At 39.1% G+C, this 23,408-nt stretch overlaps 2 protein-coding genes across 2 annotated transcripts; both read right to left on the reverse strand.

Moving 5' to 3' along the window:
- Window positions 1-2,720: 2,720 nt before the first annotated feature.
- On the reverse strand, window positions 2,721-8,826 carry LOC149274353 (keratin, type I cytoskeletal 24-like). The gene is made up of 8 exons (XM_089505594.1): window positions 8,416-8,826; window positions 7,666-7,748; window positions 6,963-7,119; window positions 5,989-6,150; window positions 5,586-5,711; window positions 5,258-5,469; window positions 4,106-4,194; window positions 2,721-2,821 (listed from the first exon to the last, which is right to left on the reverse strand). The coding sequence occupies exons 1-8, from the start codon at window positions 8,596-8,598 to the stop codon at window positions 2,721-2,723; spliced, it is 1,113 nt and encodes a 370-aa protein (XP_089361720.1). The 5' UTR covers window positions 8,599-8,826.
- A 4,081-nt stretch (window positions 8,827-12,907) lies between these two features.
- LOC149274354 (keratin, type I cytoskeletal 47 kDa-like) lies at window positions 12,908-16,070 on the reverse strand. The gene is given in 7 exon segments (XM_089505576.1): window positions 12,908-13,008; window positions 13,485-13,749; window positions 13,990-14,115; window positions 14,233-14,394; window positions 14,710-14,866; window positions 15,124-15,206; window positions 15,627-16,070. Coding segments are annotated over 7 exon segments (1,077 nt in total). The 5' UTR covers window positions 15,810-16,070.
- Window positions 16,071-23,408: the final 7,338 nt, after the last annotated feature.

Genomic DNA, 23,408 nt, shown 5'->3' on the forward strand with positions numbered 1-23,408 from the left:
TGGAACACCCAGATTGCTTTATACCACAGCATAAACCGGCTCCAGTTGATCTAATTCTTAGCAATTTTTGCTCTCTGCCCTTAGGCTTTTGATATCGAGTGACATGTTCTAGAACACTACGGCCTTGCACTTTCCTCATTCTTTCTTATTCTGCTTCTCATTCTCAGTCCAGAAATACAGCATGTAGATATCTTCAGCCATATCCTGATTCAAATGTCAACTACATCATTAGTTTATCTCAATAAGCTGTTCCTATAAGCACCATATATCCTCTTCTGCAAGCATTGTCAGTTTATTCACATCAACAATCTGCAAACAGTCAGGCGGGGTGGTTGCTATACATCTGTCTCTTGAGCATCCAAGCCAACATGTTTCATTCGTCCCTCATCATCTTTCTCACCTGTTTGCACACACATTTTTTTTTATACTTCCTCATTGTGTTTACCTGCTGACCTGCACTGACAGCATACGATTACCTGATCCAAAAAGGTGTATGGCTCATCAAAAGCTAGGTTAAAATTAATAATGTAGTTCACAAGGGGGTTAGTGGCTGCGCTCTCACGGATGTGTATGAGATATATAAAAGAAAAAAAAAAACACAATAGTGCAATATGTCTCTAAGCTTATTTGTGTTTGAAATAAAGGCCAAAAAGGGCTACTCACATTTGGTAGGGGCTTCTTCAGTTAGCCCCAAAGTATACGCTTGGGCGATATAATCCTCGCCTTAAAGATTTCTTTGGCAGCACTATGTAATATGGGCTTCTTCAGTTAGCCCCAAGATGTGCATTTAGGTGGTATAATCCTTGCCTTGGAATTTCTTTAGCCTCAGCCTTTGAAGCAGTCTGGAGTGTCCACAGTTCCTTTTTGGTGAGCAATGATAGAGTTGCTCACTCCTCAGCGCATAGGTGGTAAAATCCCCACCAAGGATATAGTTGTGGCTGACAAGATATTTTGTCTTATAAATTAAAAAAGGTCCAGGAGCAAGATAAAAAAGTTTTTAAAAAAACTTATTTATTTTAAACTTTTGGTAATAAAAAACAATAAAAACCAACAAAGGGTTAATATAAAATAATACACATAAAATTAATAATGCTTCATGAGCCATAATCCTCTTCAGTTTTTTATAGGCCTCCTTCCATTGGCCTACTTCCAATGTTGCATTTTGTTTCTCCTTGTTCAGGTTTTGCTTTACGTTGTATCAGTCGTATCATATCATATCATTACCATTTCATCTAAAAAGTCACCATTTTTATGCAGAACAACTTCTGCATAAGAACGTCCTGCTGTCCCGGTTATAGTTGCTACCAAGCTCAGCAAACACATTTATATACACTCAATGGTCACTTTATTAGGTACATCTTGCTAGTACCGGGTTAGACCACCTTTTGCCTTCAGAACTGCCTTCATTCTTCATGGCATATTTTCTACAAGGTGCTGGAAACATTCCTCAGAGATTTTGGTCCATATGGACATGATGACATCACCCAGTTGCTGCAGATTTGTTGGCTGCACATACATGATGCAAATCTCCCATTCCACCACATCCCAAAGGTGCTCTATTGGATTGAGATCTGGTGACTGTGGAGGCCGTTAGAGTTCAGTGAACTCATTGTCATGTTCAAGAAAACAGTTTGAGATACGAGCTTTGTGACGCGGTGCGTTATCCAGCTGGAAGTAGCCATCAGAAGATGGGTACACTGTGGTCATAAAGGGATGGACATGGTCGGCAACAATACTCAGGTAGACTGTTGCGTTTAAACAATGCTCAATTGGTACTAAGGGGCCCAAAGTGTGCCAAGAAAATGTTTCCCACACCATTACACCACCAACACCAGCCTGAACCGTTGATACAAGGCAGGATGGACCCATGCTTTCAAGTTGTTTATGCCAAAGTCTGACCCTGCTTTCTGAATGTCTTAGCTGGAATCGAGACTCATCAGACCAGGCAACGTTCTTCCAGTCTTCCATCGTCCAATTTTGGTGAGATTGTATGAATTGTAGCCTCAGTTTCCTGTTCTTAGCTGACAGGAGTGGCATCCGGTGTGGTCTTCTGCTGCTGTAGCCCATCTGCTTCAAGGTTCGATGTGTTGTGCATTAAGAAACGGTATTCTGCATACCTTGGATGTAATGAGTGGTTATTTGAGTTACTGTTGCTTTTCTGTCATCTCGAACCAGTCTGCCCATTCTCCTCTGACCTCTGACATCAACAAGGCATTTCCGTCCACACAGCTTTCTCTTTCGCTTTCTCTTTTTAGGACCATTCTCTGTAAACCCTAGAGATGGTTGTGCGTGAAAATGAACAGGTGTACCTAATAAAGTGGCCAGTGAGTGTATATTATAATAATATATATTGTCATAATTCAGATTCTGTTGCGTTTTTCTTTTTAACCAGTTGATTTTTTATTCGTCCTACTTAGCCAAAGTATTTCAATTTCAGAATATTTTAAAATGGTTTTAAATATTATAACTGGGTCATTATGACAAAGTGAGATAAGTAATCTTAAATGCTATGTTTTGAACCATGAAACAACCTTGTCAATGATTAGTCTTTTTTGAACATGCATCAGAAAAGGTTTATTGAATTGCAAAAGATATATTTTTTTAGTTATACATAAAGTTTATATCCACCAAAAGGAAGAGAAAAAAACCCTAGTACCAATAGCAGGCAGGTAAAAGACTTAATATATTTTTCCATGCTTCTTCCATTGCATTGTGCATTCTTAATCAAGCAATTCTTCGCTTTCCTCTATCTCGGTGGCTATGGTTTTCCCATCAATGATTGTTTCTTTGATTATCTTAATCTTCCTAGATTTTACCGATTCTAAAAATAAAATAAATGAAGGTTAGTTATTGTTCAATTTTTAGTCAATGAGCTCAATAATTCCTATGATTCAACCAGGGACAATTAATGATCCTGGAACTCCCAAAGGCCAATAACTTAAATGGATTCTTCCACCTTATCTTCTGATTCAAGTATTATATAATAAAGTTTCCAGAACTTTGTGGAATCAGTCGAAAAATGCCATTTAAGTCAGTTTTGCATATTACAACGAATTGATTGTTGGACACATTCCCAAATTTCCCATTTCATGCAGTAAAGAAATCGAACGGTGAAATCAGAGATAGTAGAGAAAGAAATATATAGATATTGAATCAATAAAAAATGATTAAGAAAAAAAATCAAATTTGATTGAACAAATAGCCAAATTACTTTATTGTTTTGTAATTTGCTGACATGCCATTGAAGTGAAGCTGAAGATTTTTTAACCTCTTAAGGACAATGGTCAGTCCCTAAACCCATTGAAAACAATGCATTTTGAGCTTGTACATGTACGGCCTTTGTCATTAAGTGGTTAAATATGGATCTTGGTTATGAGGTACATGTACGTTGTGTTGAGCAAAAACAGCTAAGTCCTTACATTAAGTACCATATTAATAGGCAGGGATCATTGAGAGATGACTGGGAATCTACAGGTTGAGTACCTTTTTTTACAGGTTTTACATTTGCTTTGATTAGGGCAATTTACTTTGTTGGCTTTGTGGAAACATGAGGACCCAATGATGGAAGAGAAGATGGTGTTTTAACGGCTCTAACTTGGATCTTGCTTCTCCCCCCGCTGATGAGCCTGTGGTGCCTCAACCAACTCATCTGAAGAATGATCGATATTCATGTCTAAATTAAACTATGCATGGAAATTGAGTTGGGGTTTATGACTGTTTTTCTAGTTTTGCTCTGATGGACAAAAATAGACAAAAGAAATCTGAAAAGTTTCTTTCAATTTTCCTGCTGATTTCCCCCATCATGCCACAATCAACCTATTGGAGAACTGACATATGTGATGTAAGATTTTGCTCTTGCATCTTACAGATCCAAGTTTCTCTTTTAGGGAGAGAAGATCAAGATGGATTTATATTTATGATTAATAATCATCGAGATGGCTTTGTTGAATCATGATAGGGTTTCATGTTACTGAGTGGATCACTTTACCACCTTGTTTTGAGCGTTGGCCTCCTGAACTTCCAGTGCCAGATGAATCTGATGCACCAGAACTTTGACCACCAGAGGCTGCATTTCCAGAACCTGATGCACCAGACCTTTGGCCACCGTAGCCTGCACTTCCAGTGCCAGAAGCGCTTGAAGCACCAGACCTTTGGCTACCATAGCTTGCACTTCCAGAACCTGTTGAACCCGACCTTTGACCAACAGACACAGAAGAACCAGAAGTGGCAGTGGTTGCACCAGCAGTGCCTAAATCTCCTGATCTTGAGCTTCCTGACCTTGAGCTTTGAGTTGTGGAGCTCCTGGGAGATTGGGTGGTGGCGCTTGAGACTCGTGTTGAAGTTTGGCTTGTGGTACTTCCTGATCTTGTGCCTTGAGCACTGGAACTGCCGGTTTGTGACCTGGATCCTGTTCTGGTTCCTGTCCCAGTTCCAATGCTGATCTGAGAATCCCTGTAAGGCATGATTTAAGGGGATTAGATATTTTACAATTCAGTTCAAACCATACAAAAAGGTGATCTTTTACACCTCTATATTTATCCCTTTTGTCAACCTATGTGATTTTTGACTGTTGAATTACTTTTAAAAAAGAAAACACATCAAAATATAAAGAGAACTTCTTTATTATCGCCATGCATTAAAAGTACACATATACTAGATCCATCAAAGGGTGCTCAGACCAAACAGTAAGAACCCCTTATATACCCTTGAATTCACTGAGATAATACAATTGAAGGTCGGAAGCTCCAGATAGATGGAAGACAAAAAAATTCACTATTGGCAGCATGACATAGTAAAATATATATTTTATTGTAATCCAATATCACTAAAAACAGCAATAAACTTATCACAAAACAAAAAAAAAGCATTTGCACAAATACGTTTTTGTGATGAGTTTATTGCTGTTTTTGCCGATATCGGATAACAATTAAATATATATTACACTGTATGCCGCTGCCAACGGTGCTTTTTTGTCTTCGATCCATCTGGAGCCGCCGACCTTCAATTGTGTTTGCCAACCCTTCTTTTATAGGCTTCTTCGTAAGGTTTTATGGAATAAAATCTATTGACATCCGTGGAAAGGTTGTGTTTGGGTGTTTTTGGGATGCCAAACAATAGTTCAGCTCTGTTGTAACTTGTGGATGACTGTTTTGGGGGAATTTATGTACAGTATGACAAAAATTTATCAAACAATGACTCATCTCTCTATGGTCCATGAAAGCAATGTTTCCCCCCACATTTTGTTTTGTATCATTACCCTCCTTCCAGTAGCTGCTTGTATTTCTCTATTTCTTGCTCTAGATGGGTCTTGATATCCAGAAGCAGCTCATATTCTGATTTGTGACACTCGACCTCATTCTTCAGTGATGCCAGCTCCTCTTCTAAAATACTGATTTGGTTCTGGAGTTGTGATAGTTGCATGCAGTAGTTTCCTTCGGTTGATGCCAACTGCTCCTCCAAAGATTTTTTCTATTTGAAAAAAAAAGAAGATTTTTAATAGAGTGAGTTAAAGATATTGTTTTCTCTTTTCGATTTAGTTTTATTGTTGTTATTGTTCAAGCAAACTGAATATTACTGAACTTTACCATGGCGTACTGAGACGTTAGCTCCATTTCTAGTTGCTGGAGTTCTCTCTTGAGATCAGTGACCTCTGTTTTGGAGGTCTGAATTGTTTGCACGCCTACTGTAATCTCCTGTTTTACATTTTCACTCTGAGGAGTAGAAGAAGAAGCAATACAATGTTCATGCTGACTGTACAGGCACCTACCGTTTATTCATCATGAATATTAGAACAGAAGACATGGTGGGAGCTATATAGATATGTGAGCTATGGTCAATATCTGTAACATATACCTGACAATGGAAAAATAAATTAGGTTGTAGATACTAAACTACTTGGATATTTGGTAAATTGTTTAATTGAAACAAGTCTAATTGGCATGTTTTACTTTAAGACATATCCCTGAGATTATAGTGTTACTTTGTTACCCTTTTCTTAAAGTCGTCCTCTACTGCTCGGCGGTTCCTTTCAGCAATAGCTTCATAGTCCGCTCTCATTTCATTGAGAATCTGTGTGAGGTCTTTCCCAGGAGCGGCATCCATCTCGACGTTGACGTCGCCAACCGTGGTGGTCTGCTGAGACTGCATCTCCTAACCAAGAAAATGAATGCATACGGTATTGGTTCACTCAACCATGAGATGATTCACATGACTTGGATACTGGAAATATTTGTGTTGCTCTTAACAATACTCTGGAAATATTGGTGCTTTTCTAAAACCACATGCAAATACCTGGCTCACTATATTGGTAATTTTAAAAAAACATGTTAGTAGTACAATGCTTATTAAATTCATTTTTTCTGCAATTAACTTCTGGTATCTTCTGGTATCTACACCAATCCCATCCTTGGATCCAGCGCTGAAATCTTTAATCTCTTGTATCTATTTTTATTAAATGTTCTTTTTGTTGTATGTTCTAGTTCTGGTTTCATATCTACCTCCATCAAAGATATAGCCACTCAAGAATTGCATTGAAATTATAAAATTATAAAACATATCTTGGGGAAAAGAAGTAATTTACTACATGTGACACAACAGCAAGAAGGCAGCTCCCATAAAGCACCATGGTGTTTTATGTTCTGGTTTAAGAATATGCAAAAAAAAAAGCACATGTTGGTCGTTAACTACTGGCCGCCCAATAGATAAGAATATTGGCATTTAAGGAGGTTGAAAAAACAATCTTTAGTTTTGTTTTGGTTTTCCTAAATATGCAACTAATATGGCTTGGGCCACATGTTTCCATTTAGACTATAAAACCCCAAGTAATAACTGATTTATAACTATTCTAGCACTTATTCCAACCCCACGCAATGCTCCATATAAAGAAGAGTTTGGTGGAAACATTGGCCATCCCGATAGAGCTTTAGGGGAATGTATCAATGGCCTGGGACTGGTGTAAGTACCTCCTCATGATTCTTCTTGAGATAAGCCAACTCCTCGGTCAGGCTTTCAACCTGTGACTCCAAGTCACTGTTGGTCAGAGTCAGCTCATCAAGGACCTTGCGAAGTCCATTAATATCCGCTTCTACATTCTGGCGCAGATGCAGTTCATTCTCCCACCTGATTTCCGTCAAGTAGTATTTATTCACAGACAGAATGAAAGAGAAAAAAATAAATTATATTCAAGCAAACAAATAGCATTTAATAGTATTGGTTATTGAAACAGCTTGATTGAGTGATATGAGATTGGGGAAAAGAGAAGAGTTCCTGATTGAAAAGCCCTGTGCTGTCTGCTGTGTGCCTGGGTAATGCCTAAGGCGTAGGCAGACTCCTCAACGTACATAGGACATATGTGGCATCACACAGAAAGCTAGGACCCTGAAATGATAAGTGACCCTGTACCGAGACACTAGATGTAAAAAATCTCCGCAATGTGTCACAAGTTTCACTGCTAGACTTGTGGAGAAAGAGATCAAGGAGCAAGATTTTTGGTTTAAAGACAAGTCTAGTCCTGTTTTTAGTTGTCGATGAGGCTCATGCTATTTACTTCACTCTCCCTATCTCTCCGCGCTTCTTATGTCAACAAAAGAACCTTCTCTGTCAGAAGAGACATCTCCACATCAAACAGTTCTGTGTGCAATATACATAAATCATTGTATTACTCACTTAATCCTGAAGTCATCGGCTGCCAGCCTGGCATTGTCAATTTCCAGAATAACAGTGGCATTGTCAACAGTTACCGTTTGAATCTAGAACAATTGAACACATACAGATAATTCACACACTACTACAGATAATTCACACACTACACCAGCGCATGAATTATCATATTATCATTAATTATATCAGAATATCACCTTACTATTCTGTTCATGCTACACCATATCCCCATATGTTCTTGGCATGTAAATTCCACTGTTGCAAAGCATGAAAACATTTATATCAAACTATTAAATTACAAGAGCAATTCCATAATCCTTATTATCAAACGTACTTACTATATCTATGAATATATGACTTCACGTGAGCATAGCTATATATTTTGTGAATTCAGTGGGAATCAGAAAGACATAGCCAAGGTTTACATATTTGAAATGTATGTGTTGCAACCAAGACACAAAGGTGTTTTTTTGTTACTTTTATGTATTTAAACTTGCAATTCCATGTACAGCCACTAGGGAAGTCTAAAGTAATAGATATTTAAGAGGCCATTTATACTGTGACGATCTATTTTATTTATTTTTATCTAGATGGTAGCGTGGAGAATCCCTAATTTCCCCAAATCTATCAATTTAGAAAGGTTTGATACTTTTTTTTCCTTTTAAATGACATTCTCTAAACACATAATTCCATAACTGGTACAGTTAATGCTGGCATTTAGAATTTCATCTTTTGCACAATAGATAATTTAGTTACCTGGGTTTGAAGTTCTTTAATAGTTTCAAAGTATTTACTATAGTCATTTTTCTCTCCTGTAGTGGTTCCTGGACGATTCTTCTCGTACCATTCCTTAATTTTTGCTTCAAGGTCAGCATTTGCCTCTTCCAGAGCACGCACTTTGTCCAGGTATGCCGCCAAACGATCATTTAGGTTTTGCATTGTTTGCTTTTCATTTCCAGAAAAAAAGCCACCACTTCCACCAAATGCACCATCTCCTCCTCCTCCTCCTCCTCCATAAAAGCCACCGCCAGATTGACCATCAAAACCTCCACCTGCACCACCACCGAAAGCTCCACCTGCGCCACCCCAACCTCCACCTGCATTACCACCATAACCTCCTCCTACAACGCCACCAAAACCTCCTCCACCGTAAGCAATGTCTTGGCCACCACCAACGTTAAAACCAGGACCACCTCCTTGGGCATTATACCAATTCTGGTTTCCACAAGACCCACCGCCATAATTTACACTAGCGCCGCTTCTACGAGAGGAATAGCCGCTACTGCTACCACCAACAACCTTTTGGCTTGATACCCTGGAAGAACGAACCGACATTTTACCAAAGCAATGTAGCGTCTTCCCAAAAGAGTGGAAATAATGATCGTGCAATAAGCCCAGTTGTCTGGATTTATAATAATTTTATACAGAAGAAATAGGGTGTGCCACATTGATAGATATGATAGATAGGTTTCTTTTGACAGCAGAATGCTATTCCCAGCCCAGTTCATCAGTACCTGCTGAATAAATTATAGCTTATGATTAGGGTGGGAGTTAGATACAATGAAGCAAGCCTGTCATTATTTTGATGATGTAAGCATATTGTTGTGTAATTGATTAGCTTTGCATCCCTGTGTAAACCTCTTTGCTGTAACCCCTAGCACTTTGAAATTGTGTACCCATAACCATGTTATCTCATAGCTTATGTGAAGGCAGATGGACACATGTGTAAGCTCGACAAGGAGGACAGATGTCCCCTAGGGTGCACTGATTTAAAAGGACACTCCAGTGTCCCGGGCTGACCCCTGAACAATGAATGTGTGTTAAAAATATTTGTGAGTATTTTAATATGTACTCACTAAACTAGCAAAAATAATATTAAAATTGGCTTACATTTGGTAGAAGCTGCAGCTCCAGATCTGCAGAGCAATTCCCCCAATGTAGTCCGAGACATTTGATAGGGATCTCATCCCTATGCGGCCAGTGTTAGATCAGTGAGTTTACCATAAAGTAGATGTGTGGGTAAAAGGACAAATGCATTTGGGATTATTCTGCAGAATTGTCCAATGCATTTACAAGTTGGAACCATGAACATCTAAAGGCACCACCTCTATCATGCATTCAAGTGCTAATGATGGCTGTAGTGTCTCATTAAATATTTGGAACTATACCTGAAGACTCTTTATACCTGTAGCCTCACATGAGTCTACTACATTGTATGTATTAACAGGTCATCATGTACATCATGAATGGGCTCTTTCTGTGTCTTACACTGGGGTGTTAGAGTGAATATGTGTATGTTAGACTGTGGTGATAGAGTGATTATGTATATGTTAGACTGTCGTGTTAGAGTGAGTGTACACTACCATTCAAAGGTTTGGAGTCACTTAGCTGTTTTCATGGAAAACAAGGACATTGCTAAGTTATGTTGACAAAATGGTCTTCTAACAATGAATTAGCCTTTTAAACTTTAACTTGGATTAGCAAACACAACGTGCCGTCGGAACACAGGAATGGTGGTGGAAGGAAAAACAAGGAAAATTCTCAGTGACCCCAAACGTTTGAAGGGTAGTGTACGTTAGACTATGGGATGAGTATGTGTGTGTGTTAGTCTATGTGTATGTATTGGTGTTTGTGTGTTTTTGTGTTAGATATGGGAAGGAGGAAGATTCTACCCCTTCGTGGTAATGTTCCTTGTCCTTTCAATGAATTCTACCTCTGAAAAAGTGACAATATAAGTTTGACTTCTGTTCCATGCTTGCATTTTATTATTTTAAGGTGTAATTTAGTTAAAATAAATAATGGACCGGTGCATAGTGAGATTGCAACACATTGATCAGATATTTCAGCACAGATGTGATTTACTACTACAATATCTAATTATACAGAAGCGTATGATTAATTAGTTTCAGTGTTCTTTTGAATACATTTCTTCCTATTTACAACAATATAAAAGCGCAGATGCTGCCAAGTTTACATGTAACCAGATTTTACATTCAGTGATCGAACTTAGTAACAGCCACTGGCAATTGCCGATATATTTTGATGCTATTGTGAAACCAAACTAGTTGGATGGGGATCAGGACAATGCTAATTTTTGCTAAACACAGTATTTGAAATGTCAAATCCTGAAACTTTTTTTTGTTTACTTTCCCACATTTTGCTACGAAGACCGTTTTCTCTGTAAATGATGTAATAGTTCTTAAAATTGTCATGGATTATTTATGATGACTTTGAAGAAAGAAAAATCATCCTGTAGAATGTATGTTTTCAAGGCCAAAGGTCAGATAGGTCTTTAAAAAATATTTTCTATGAATACAAAATCTATCTTTAAAAAAAAATACAACTTTAATTTGAGAATACTCTTATTGCTATTGCTAGACTCCCATTCCTTCCGCCAACAGATGCCGAAGCCCACTTTAGCCTACTATTATAATAAGGTATTTTTTTACAAAGGTATTTTACCAAAATGCACAAATATAGGAGTATCTGCATTGACTGCCAGGGTCAGACTGGGGATGACTTCCAAACAATGGAAGTATGGCAGCCAGCTGGATACATGTGACCACACACTTAACTCATGTGGCATGAGGCATATCCAGCTGGTGGCTGCACATGGCACCACTTGAGTGAGCGCAGAACCCCAGATCAGTATTGAGTGCTGTCGAGCAGAGGCCCACCGGTCAAATTTCCAGTGTGCCAGACTGGGCCCGTCTCTAACCCATCCTATATTCTGGGGCTCACTTGACCAGAGATATGTTTAGGTTGTGCTCTGCCTTAGGCCTGACCCAGAAACGCAGTCCCAGGTGTTGTCCTTTCTAGTGACTTCTCAGAAGGATGCACAGCACTGGTTAGAGAATACTATCTGGCTCAGTACAGTCCTTCATAGTGCAAATGGGACTGTTTTAGAGATTAGATGTCTTCCTTATCACTGGCCCAGATAGGGTTTTTCGCCCTTTGTTTTGCGATAGATGGGCTGCCACCCCTTGAACCTGCCATCCTAGGTCTACTCAGTATACTCCACTGCAAATGATCACAAACTCATACTCATCCTCCCAAGTCCTGAAATGTTTCCTTAACTCACTAAATTCACGGAGCAATATACTGTGTTCATCTAAATTAAATATCCTAATATAATAACTATATTATTATATTATTTTAATGTATCACAGTATTATTGGAATATTAGAATTCTAACAAACCCATATTGGATACGTATAATAGGTTTTTTTTATATTGCGTGGAGGATGCAGACTTCAAATGCCCCAAACTTAATCTCAGTACCGTTCTTCTGCTGAGATTAAGGTGTACTTTTTGGGGCTCCCTTTCCCCTTTGATTTAGGGTAACCCTGAATACCTAACACGTAACATCATATCTAGGAACTTCAAATAAATGACTTAAAGAATGTAACTATTTTCTGTAAATAGCTAAATTTCTGTCTTATGTTGCATTCCATGTTTTGTAAAATGAAAGAAGGCCCTGGGGCTTGGGAGTAACAGAAATAATCTTCACCGGTTTACTTATATCTTCTGGTCGAGAAGGCCCTTCAAATGTAAACAAACTCTTAAACATTTCATTTTTGTAATTACCACTTTTGACTTAAATCACATTCCTTCCCGGCTCGTTCCAAGAAAGTAGGGAATGTAGTTATACGGAACTGATTGTAAAATAGTTGGGTTGAAATATTTGTTGACACAGGTTGATAAAATGACCATGTTATTAACATCCAAACCCAAGAATGTTTTTTATGTAATGATGTTAAGTAATATTAATTATAGGTTAACCACACAAATAGTTTTAGAATAGTCAGTGGAACTGAAGCTTCTGTATCCTCAATGTAGTATTCTGTATTCTGTGATGCCAAAAAAATAAGGCTAGTATATCCATATCAACATTGGTTAAGCTTTCTTTGTCGTCTAGTGGATTTAATTTGCAATATCTATTTTATATGTAGTTTTTAAATAATATAATATTACATTTGAGTGTATTAGTAGTAGTAGTAGTAGTAGTAGTAGTAGTAGTAATAATAGTAGTAGTAGTAGGTGTCATGGAGCACTGTAGATAAAACTAACAATTGATACTGGATTACAGGAAACACATTAGTTAAAAGTTGCAGAAATGTATTTATTGAAACGGATAAGAATCACATTTTAAAAAAAATCTTCCATGCAAATGAGGTTATGGTTGTTTGGAAGATTCTGAAAGAATGCAGTCTCTTCTTTAGTCTGTGTTCTGATTCTTCATTTAAGTTTAGTTGACGTTTTCTTCAATCTCTTCTACCTTGGATGAAACAACCTTTCCATCTACGACTTCCTCAACAATGGTCTTCACCTTTCTGGTTTTGGTTGGGTCTAAAATGCAAAGAAATGTTTAGATGATGGAAATTCCCCTTCATGTTTTTGGGTGATAAGACAATGCAAGGTTGGGGACATTTTTGAAAAGATATGTAAAAGTGAACGCACACACCAAGTTATTTTTACAGGTATCACAGTGCTGTGATTTAACTATATTTATTTGGACCTTACATCAATGCTTTGGCTGAGTTAAGACTTCCACGTTGATAAAAACAAGTAAAGGCCCAGTCTTACCTTTCTTTGAGTCTACAGAAGATGTTGTTGACTGTGTAGAAACCTTGCTGGTAGACAATGAGGAGGATGAGGAGAAGGAGGATTGACTGTTGAAAAACAAGTACATTTTTCATCATTTAGGTTGTAAAAAAAATCTCATTTAAATTCAAATTAGACCAACTTTTAGAGTACCGATAACCTCCCTGTGAGATTTTAGTTTAATAAGGCTAGGTGATGTATGGACATTGTTTTTATTATGCCCATGACCATGAATCTTTTATTATGGTTCCTCTCACGTTATCCTTACCCCAGTTCTCCCTCCAGCAGACGGCGGTATGTTTCAATTTCCATCTCTAGCCGGGTCTTGATGTCTAGGAGCCGCTGATACTCCAAGTTCTGTCTTTCCATGTCAGACCTGAGCTGGATCAACTGTTCTTCTAGGTTGCTTATGGTGATTTGGAGCTGTTGAAGCTGAGCTCCATATCTGCATTCTGTCTCGCCAAGAGTGTCTTCAAGGGATTTTTTCTAGCATTAGGTAGAAAAAAAAAACAGATTAGTATCAATATAGACTTTTAAGGTGTTCACATAACATACAGTCCAGTAGATAAGATATTGGTGTCAGGAACTTTCTGGTAGAATCTTGTAAGGATTTTACCAAATCTAGTAAACATAACATTTAGTTGCACATATTTCTTTTTGTATAATGGGATCCAGTTCTGCAGAACACATCAATGTATGTCTCTGCCACTAGCACAATTGACCTACCATTGCCAGTTGAGACTGGAGCTCAATTTCCAAGGATTGAAGAGTGCGCCTCAAGTCAGAGATTTCAGTCTTGCTTGTCTGCACCTGTTGTACACCGGCTGAAATTTCCTTCTTCAGTTCACCGCTCTGAAATGATACAGGATGGAGGACTAGGAATGAGAATGGGTGCAAAACCTGAAGTAGTATTCTCATAAAGAACAAAGCTATGGCTATAGAAGAAGAGGTCATAAGTAAGCATCTCACCTTTTGGTTGAACCATGCCTCTGCGTCTCTGCGGTTCTTTTCAGCCAGGACTTCGTAGTCTGCCCTCATATCATTCAGAAGCTTGGTCAGATCCACACCTGGAGCAGCGTCCATTTCTACATTCACTTGGCCAGCGGCACTGCCCTTTGCAATGCTTATCTCCTGGAAAATGAAACCATATCATGCTGTGTTTAGTATATTGCACGGAATGTTAACATTGAGAACATGACACCACCAATTTCTAGGGGATTGCAATAACTCTATGTGATCAATAAAGACCATACAAGCTACATTAGAAATGTGTTATAGAGGATAATGGACTCTTACATGTCAAGTTATGCTATCTGGAGCATCATTGCTAAGTACATCTTAACTAGGTTCATTTATTTTTGTTGTTGGGGGTTACACCCGGCCCATGACAATGCTGTCTGTTGAAGAAACAGAATATATCTGATAACCTCTATTCTTGAGCCTCACCTCTTCGTGGTTCTTCTTGAGGTAAGCCAGCTCTTCGGACAGGCCCTCAATCTGGAGCTCCAGGTCACCTCTGGTCAGGGTCAGCTCATCCAGGACTTTGCGGAGTCCGTTGATATCAGACTCAACGCTCTGGCGGAGAGCCAGCTCGTTCTCATACCTTAATAAGAACAAATGATTAGAGGAAGCACAGATTTTCAACTAGGCGGTATAAATGTAAACCATCTAACCTAATTGTAAGGATACTTTTAAAATCATATTTCCCTCTGGAAACTTTGGGCTGGATTTAATTCACAGAGAATAAATCTATCACAAGGCATAGCATTTATTTCCATTTAATCCAGTTGTAACCTTTTTTTACTATGGCATCCATCTATTTGTTCTTTTTTCCCTTTTTTTTTGGTCTTGTGTACTTACTTCAGCCTGAAATCGTCAGCAGCCAATCTTGCGTTGTCAATTTGCAAAACAACTCTGGAGTTGTCAATAGTGGCAGAAAGAATCTAGAAAAGAAGATAGAAGGTGATTGTGAGCAAACATACCATACAGGGAAATAAAAGGTTTATATAAATACACGTACAAGTTTAGGTATTTGACATCATTTTCATTAAGTTCTTGTGCACTGCTAAAATATGCATTATGTTACAATCTTAACAGATAAATACGCTTTCAAATTGAAGTAAGTTTACTCCAGAGAACATTGGTACATCAATAATAAAAGCCAATCAAGGTGGATAGTTTATTCAATCTGATATTAGATATCTAAAACCTTTAGTGCCTGTAATATTCTCCTTACTTTCCTGACATTTTTGTAGAGAAACTATATATATTATATATCAAGGATGCTTGAAATATGGATTAATTATTACAAAACATTGAAATAGTAGTAAACGTTAAAAAAAAAACCAAGAAGTGAACAGTACCTTGTTCCTCAAATCCTGGATGATTTCAAAGTACTTGCTGTAATCTTTGCCACTTGCAGAGGCACCCACTGCAAGCTGCTTCTCGTACCACTCTCGGATCTTCAGTTCCAGATCACCGTTAGCTGCCTCCAAGGCTCTCACTTTATCCAGATAAGATGCCAGACGATCATTCAGGTTCTGCATGGTTTGTTTGTCGTTTCCAGAAAAACCTCCAAAGCCGCTGCTAACTGATGCCCCCCCAAAACCACTGCTAGAGCTGATGGAAAACCCGCTGCTTGCTCCACCACCAAAGCCTCCTCCATAGCCGCTGCTAACGCTGGATCCATAGCCACCACCAACGCTGCCTCCATAGCCACCACCAACGCTGCCTCCATAGCCACCACCAACGCTGCTTCCATAGCCACCACCAATGCTGCCTCCATAGCTACCACCGGAGCTTGACCCGAAGGAGCTGCTTTGGAGTTTAACTGAGCTTGCACGATAGGAAGTCATATTTATTGGAGGACTGTCACTGACACAGACAGTGAAGAAGGTTGAGTGTGGATGAAGATCGATGTAGTCATCCCATATTTATACTAGCAGTGGGTGTTTCAATTACAAAATGGACATCCTCCAGGGAAAAATACTTTCCCCACGGTCAGCACCTGTTGCAGTAAGTATCTCAAAAATCAGTCCATAATTACAGAAGTTATGTTGCCTTCAGGCTGTTTGTCATATGTTGGTTAGAAACTGGGAGAGGCAAATTCCATTGGTCTTAAAAAACACCCTTCCTCCAACAATCACCTTGCCTTGGGCTCTGTCATATCATGTTGAAAACCTTTACTCTGCTTAAGGCGACTTCAGTGTTAAAATGTGCAGTTTTTTTCCACTGCAAATCTCCTAATTTGAAGTATTATTAATGTAAGATGAATGTGGACACATAAAACTATTTTATTAATGACCGTGAATTGCGGATACAGATAACACAGTGGATGTGGTGTTCACTAAACCTTTCTGCTTCCCTGCTTGACACCTGTTGCCGGGTGCCAGGACATGATGTCATGTCCCAGAATCCTGTACCATTAGGTCATTCACACACAAGGGAGGAAGCATTGGTGGAGGGGGTCTGTACCAGCGGTTGCGCAGACCTTAACCTCCACACTATGGTATTAGCTCAGGGGACCCAAGAAACAGCTACTGTGGCCCTAAATTAAGACTTGGCCCAGGACAGCACCCTCTTTTGCCCCACTGCCCTGAATCAAACTTTAATTAGTTCTTGGTCTTACACCTGTTTCATGTATGTTTAAATTTCCTCTCTGCATTAACCTCTTCCGTTTGAGCTGAACGGCGTTTCCCCTTATCTACCACCCTCTAAGCCTTTGATCCTCTAGTTTTTGATTATGACTACTTGCCCCATCAAACTCCACATAACCCTTCCCTGTAACTATATTTACCATTGACCCATACCGCATTGTAAGGCTCCATATAATGCCTCCCTCAATATCCATTTCAACAATAACTCCTAACTGTGATATATATTACACAATATTATCTAATGCCTGTGAAAGGAGACAACGGCCTCCATGGATTAGAGGACAATGCTGAATCCCCTGACTCTATAACCTGTATTGCTGGTACAACAAGGTCGTCCATTCTCCATGTATTAATGTAAATACCAGATCTATCTCTCATGAAGGAGCCAGTCCATGAAAATGCTACAAGAACAAAATGGCATTGTCCTCCAGGCCTGGAGCTGCAGCTTCTTCTAAATATAAGGCATTGGTTTTTCTCCTACAGCTTTAATGAATCTATAATGACGATATATGTGTACCCCACAATGTAACACCCATTGGAACTAAGATTGTTTTTCCTCTTTCTTTTGCTAGATATGGTATCCATAGACATTGAACTATGCACTCTAGTAACATGTACAGATACATCTTATACTTATTAGACACAGTCATTTAATTAATATATATATTATAAATATTAAGGGACACTAAGGGTCGGCAAAAATACTGCCAATTACTTAAGAGTAATCATTGTATGCACTTTCAGAGAACTTGTTAGAATGTTATCACACTCTGGGCTACCCCAAAGGTTTCTGGAATTTACATTATTACATGGAGAACGGACGGCCTTGTTGTACCGGCAATACAGGTTACACAGTCAGGGGATTCAGCATTGTCCACTAATCCACGGAGGCCGTTGTTTCGCTCCGAGGCTTAAGGCTGACTTTTCTCCTTTCACAGGCATTAGATAATATTGTGTAATATGTGGAATATGTGTAATATTGTTGAAACAGACAGAGAAGGAGGCAATATAAGGAGCTTTACAATGCGGTTTGGGTAGATGGTATATACAGTGATAAGAGTAGTCATAGGGAAGGGTTATGTGGAGTCATATCAGGGGTTTTATGGGGAAAAGGGAAGGAAGGGAGGCTATAGGGTATTTACACGTTTATCTTCAATTGTTTTCAATGGGTTTAGGGACAGCCCGTTGTCCTTAAGGGGTTAAAAGAATTACACGAGGGAAGTATAATTGACAAGAAGAGGATCAGAGGTTTAGTGGGTGGTATAAGACATAGACCAAGGACTGATTAAGGTTTGAGGCAGGACATTGGGGCAAACGGGGTAGCTTTCCTGGTCCAGGCTGACCTTAGCAGCAGTCACTTGGGCCCCTTCACCAAATCCTATAGTGTGGATGGCATGGTTTGTGCAACCGCTGGCGCAGACCCCTCCACTAAAGCTCCCTCCCTTGTGGAATGCGCATGACCTGATGGTGCAGGTCTCTGGGACATGACATCATATTCATATCTGTAAGATATCATTTTTTATTAATAAAATAGAAAAACGTATTTAATATATAATATTTTTCATTTATTTTAATATATATATATATTTTTTCAAACCTTTATCTAGACCTAAACCCAAAACTGTTTTGTCCCTCCTGGGACACCCGGTAAGTTAAATGGATAGCGGGGCCTCATGAAAATTAGCTTTTTGGGTGAAATTCTAACCTCAAGCAGTCATTATTACAATGTATACATCTTAGTTTTTAATGTAACTATAAAAAAAATAAAAAAAAATAAAAAAAGTAGTCTGTCTTTAAATTCTTATAAATAACTCTATGCATAGGAAAATATACTATTAGAACAATAAGGACCTTATGCTCTTCCATGACACTAAGGTCAAAAATAAACCTTTGGGGCATCCATCAGAAATTACAGGAATTCCTAATGCCAGTTATGACCAGGGTAACAATGTTCCTACATGTCTAGCAGTTTACGTAGACAGTTGAGATTTGTAAAAGAGACTAGTGCTGTACCAAAAGAAGTAATTGGGCTAATGGATAAAGTTTTGTAAGGACATTAATGTCACCACCTCACTCTGCCAACCAGCAATAACTCACCCTACCTATTGTCATGTAACAAAGAAAGGAAGCAGATACAAGGTTATATCATATACAATATAGATAAAGACCTTGACAGGCATATCATTTACCAGAAATTTGGAGAAGTAAAATTCAGGTATAACAGTCCTGAACGAGTGTAGAGATGGTCTACATTGGGTATGTTGTTTGTCGGATGGACCTAGTTGCCATTTTTAGAAGATCCTTAATACGTTACGTTGTATCTTAGTGTTAAGCACGTGTCTACACAATCCCACTACATACAAACAGTTCTGGCCATACTTGCATAGGATTCATTTTGGGATGTGTAATCTGAATCAATTTTAATCTCAGCTTCTTAAAGTGACACCCCGGTGTCCTAGGCAGCCTCACCAACAAAAAAATGTTTAACAAAGTTACATACCTTTAGCATACGCCTCCTCCATGCCCCAGCATTCTGCAGATATTTTGCAGAATCCCCCCCTGCATTTGCAACGGTGACCACGTGAAAGTTTAAAGGGACCCCTCAGGTATCATAAGCTTTAAACTGCATACGATGGCTGGAGCGTTCCTTTATCTGGTCTTTATTGCTTTAATCAAATCAGTTATTACTAATACATGTTGGTTATTTAAATCCAATGATGTATAATTAGTTAAATGATGGAGAGATTTAAATTATTATTATTATTATTATTATTATTATTATTATTATTTATTGTTTTTTATCGCTCCATCATTTTCCACAGAGCTTTGCTATGGGCAAGCCTTGGAAGATACATCATGTCAGGTTGTGTATAACCCATCAAACGAAAGTGTTCTGCACCCTGTTTGACCTTCATTTACCCATATAAAGCCTCTAATCTTATTTAATCCAGGACGTCAATCATTACCTGTAAATCATGCATTGTCGCTGAACCTCCTGTTTTCCTTCCTGAGGAAAGGTTTTACGAATTCTTTTTTTCTCATACATGCTTTGTAGGTTTTTAAAAAAAAAATGTGCACAAAAATAATAAAAGAGCGAACCACTGACATGTAATAGATAAAAAGACCGACTAATGACAGTGATATGTTTACTTTATACAGGAGTGTCTCCGGTCTCAAAGACTGAGAAATGAGTATGCAGCACACACGCCATACACACGGTACATAGGCTAATATCCGCCTGATATATATAAATATATATTTATATATATATATATAAATATATATATACAGTATGTAGAGAGAGTGAGAGTTGTACCGTGTTAGCAATTACCTTTATTGGCTAACTGAAGTATAATATATTGGAAGCTTTCAAGACAATCTTGTCAGAAATCATACAAAGATTGTGAACCGATATTACATCTTGTATTCCATATCATCCTTTCTCTGTGTGTCTGGAAATTTCTCATGTAAGAACCCTCAGATCTTCGATGCCGATTCTATTTTGGCAGAAGTGGTCCCCTACAGGTGTGTCTGTATTTGTCTGTTCTCATTATGTCTATGTTAATTTATCTGCCGCCTTAGGGTCTGGACTGCTTAGGTCTTGAATCATGCGGTCCTACCGAGCATTACCTCACAAAAATCTCTATGTCAATTGCTGTATTGCATCCCCCACAACTGTCCCGATTTATGCGGGACAGTCCCGATTTATGCGGGACAGTCCCGATTTATGCGGGACAGTCCCGATTTATGCGGGACAGTCCCGATTTATGCGGGACAGTCCCGGTTTCTGGGTCTCTGTCCCGCTGTCCTGCCTATCCCTTCCTCTGTCCCACTTTGCAGGGTGTGACAGGCCTCCCTTTTCCTTGGGATTTTTGTCAAGGATCTTGGTTGTTACCACAGTCTTCTAGGGTTAATGAAGCCCAAGACACATCCAGCTCAGTCTCAATGTTTATTTTACAGGAATAAACAGCAGCAGTTATAAGCAGCACCGGATAACAGTCTTTGCCTGAGCACTTGCTTAGTACAAAACAGCTCCAAACATTCACCTTCTAACAAGTCACAAGCTACCATCAAAACAGCTTTTCAGAGAGAAACCACTCTTCAGTTCATCAGCTCTCCCAGCCGGAATTACAATGGCTCCCTCTCTCTGAATCAGGCTCAGTTCCTTTTACCTTCTGTCTGCTAATTAATCAACCACAGGTAAGCTGCTACTTAGTCCACACCTGTGGAGCTCCTGTCCAGAATGCAGGCTCTGGACTGGATCAATACAGCAATTAGTGCTGTTGGAGCGCTGGCCCACCCTGCTCTTCCAGATGCTCCACCCCAGGGACCCTTACCATGTTTTGCAAACTGCCAGTAGTGCAGTTTGTAAACAAACAACATCTTTCCCTGGGACATATTTTAACCCCTTCAATCCCAGGGGTTTTTGGTACCTCAAAGCCCGGAGCAATTTTGCCATTTTTGCGCTGTCGGTTTAGCGATTATTCTCCTTTCCTGTGAGTAGTGTACCCATGTAAACTATATATTGTTTTTTCAAGGACAGATAGAGCTTTCGTTTGATACCATAGTTGGATGATTAGCTGAAAATTTAGAATGAGAAATTTAGTAAAAACTAGCGAAGATTAGAAAAAAAACCCTAATATTTTTTTAAATTTTCCCTCTGAAGCCTCACAAAATTAGGTAAAGTGATGGAAAATCCCCTCCAAGTTTATCAATTCAGGTGTCCTGATTTCAGAAATACCTAATTTATATAGATTTTCCCAGCACCAGGGAGCATACTATAAGGTGTACAATTTTGTATACTTTTTATGCCTATGGCTTAACGGGTTTGGGAGTTGTGAATGGGGGCAGGAGGGTTAAACTGGCTAGATGTTATGCTAGGGCAATGGGAAGTAAGGTTTTTTAATATTTTTTTTATTATCTTTTTTTATATATTTATATTTTTATTCCTGAACATGCCAGTGATGTCACAATGACATCACAGCTCACATTATAATTTTTTTTAGTATTATTTATATTATTATTTTAATGATTTATTTAATATTATTTTTTTAATGAATTAACTTTTATTTTCCCAGCTTTTCTCTTTCAGGACGGGAGGGGGAGTGAGAGACATGGTTTCTCAGTCCCCTCCCCGCGATCCCCCTGCACCGATCACACTGTGATCTCTATGCAGGTCCTCACAGACTGTCCTCCGATGACCTTCAAATGACAGCCTGGTCTCCCGTGCAGCGGCAGGGATGTGTCCCTGACGCTGCACGAAGGGCTGGACATACCGGGACGTCCATAGGGGTTTCTTAATAGGCGTTTTTTGGACGTCCCAGTACGTCTATAGGGGAATGAAGGGGTTAAAGCAGGCTACTATTGACCAAGGCTGGTCTAATATACCTGCCATCTACCACTTTATCATACATTTTGTCACAAGGGGCAAAGGAAGGGTAAGACGAGAGCGATACTCACCTCAGGTACGGATGCGGGGGGGGAGTGCACAGCCATGTCTCATGGCAGCCTGTGTCTCAGGGCAGTGTATATGTATATGTGTGTGTAAGGGCAGTGTATGTGTGTGTGTGTGTGTATAGGCAGTGTATGTGTATATGTGTGTTTATGGGCAGGTGTGTGTAAGGGTCCTGGGAAGGGGGCTAACATTAGACTTTTTCATTTAAAAAAATCTTTGCTGCTTTGGACTACTCTTCCAATGATGCTCAGCCAGCATTATGGTGGACACCTGGCTGAGAATCATGGGAATTTTTGTTCACAGCTAGCATCTGCAGCTTTACTGTTGCTGCACTTCCCATGATGCTCAGCCAGCATCGTGGAAGTAGTATGTCTGGCTGAGCCTCATGGGAATTCAATTCAATGTGTTGGTTATTTTTAATATGCATGACTGCTGACAAAAATGAAGTGTGTTGTAAGTGGCGATGCAAGCGCGACAATGTAAATATTCTAGAGTCAAATTTGAGACCATCTGTCCAACAACTAAAGCTTGGCCGATATTGGGTCACACAACAGGACAATGATCCCAAGAACACCAGCAAATCTACAACAGAATGACTACAAAGTTACTACAAGTTATTGCTGCTAACGGTGGTTATATTGGGCGAGGCCCGGACTAGCCAAATGACACACCGGACAAATGCCAGATGGGTCAATTCGGCAATATACTCAACCGATCTGGTGATCCAGAGGCAGATCGGGTGCTGCAGTGTGCGGCCGACGGCTAGATATACCCGGTTGCACGCTATTCCAGCCATTGGCCGCTGTTACATCAGGCAGCGGCTGGCCTTAAAGTGCCAGGGCCGCCTTTCCCTCCTCAGTTTCTCTCTCTTTATTCCTAGAAGATAAAAAAAAATAAAAACCCTCTTAAGACAAAAATACAGTAGAAGTTTATAAAAGAAAACCCTGTGGATTAATATTTGTTCTAAATCTTCTCCTGGTGAATTGTATATTATTATTATTATTATTAATAATAATATAAGAAAGATATTTCTG

Source organism: Sceloporus occidentalis, unplaced genomic scaffold, assembly GCF_023333645.1.
Source record: "Sceloporus occidentalis isolate IW3139 unplaced genomic scaffold, rSceOcc1.0.p SCAF_335, whole genome shotgun sequence".
Taxonomy (NCBI): Eukaryota; Metazoa; Chordata; class Lepidosauria; order Squamata; family Phrynosomatidae; genus Sceloporus; species Sceloporus occidentalis.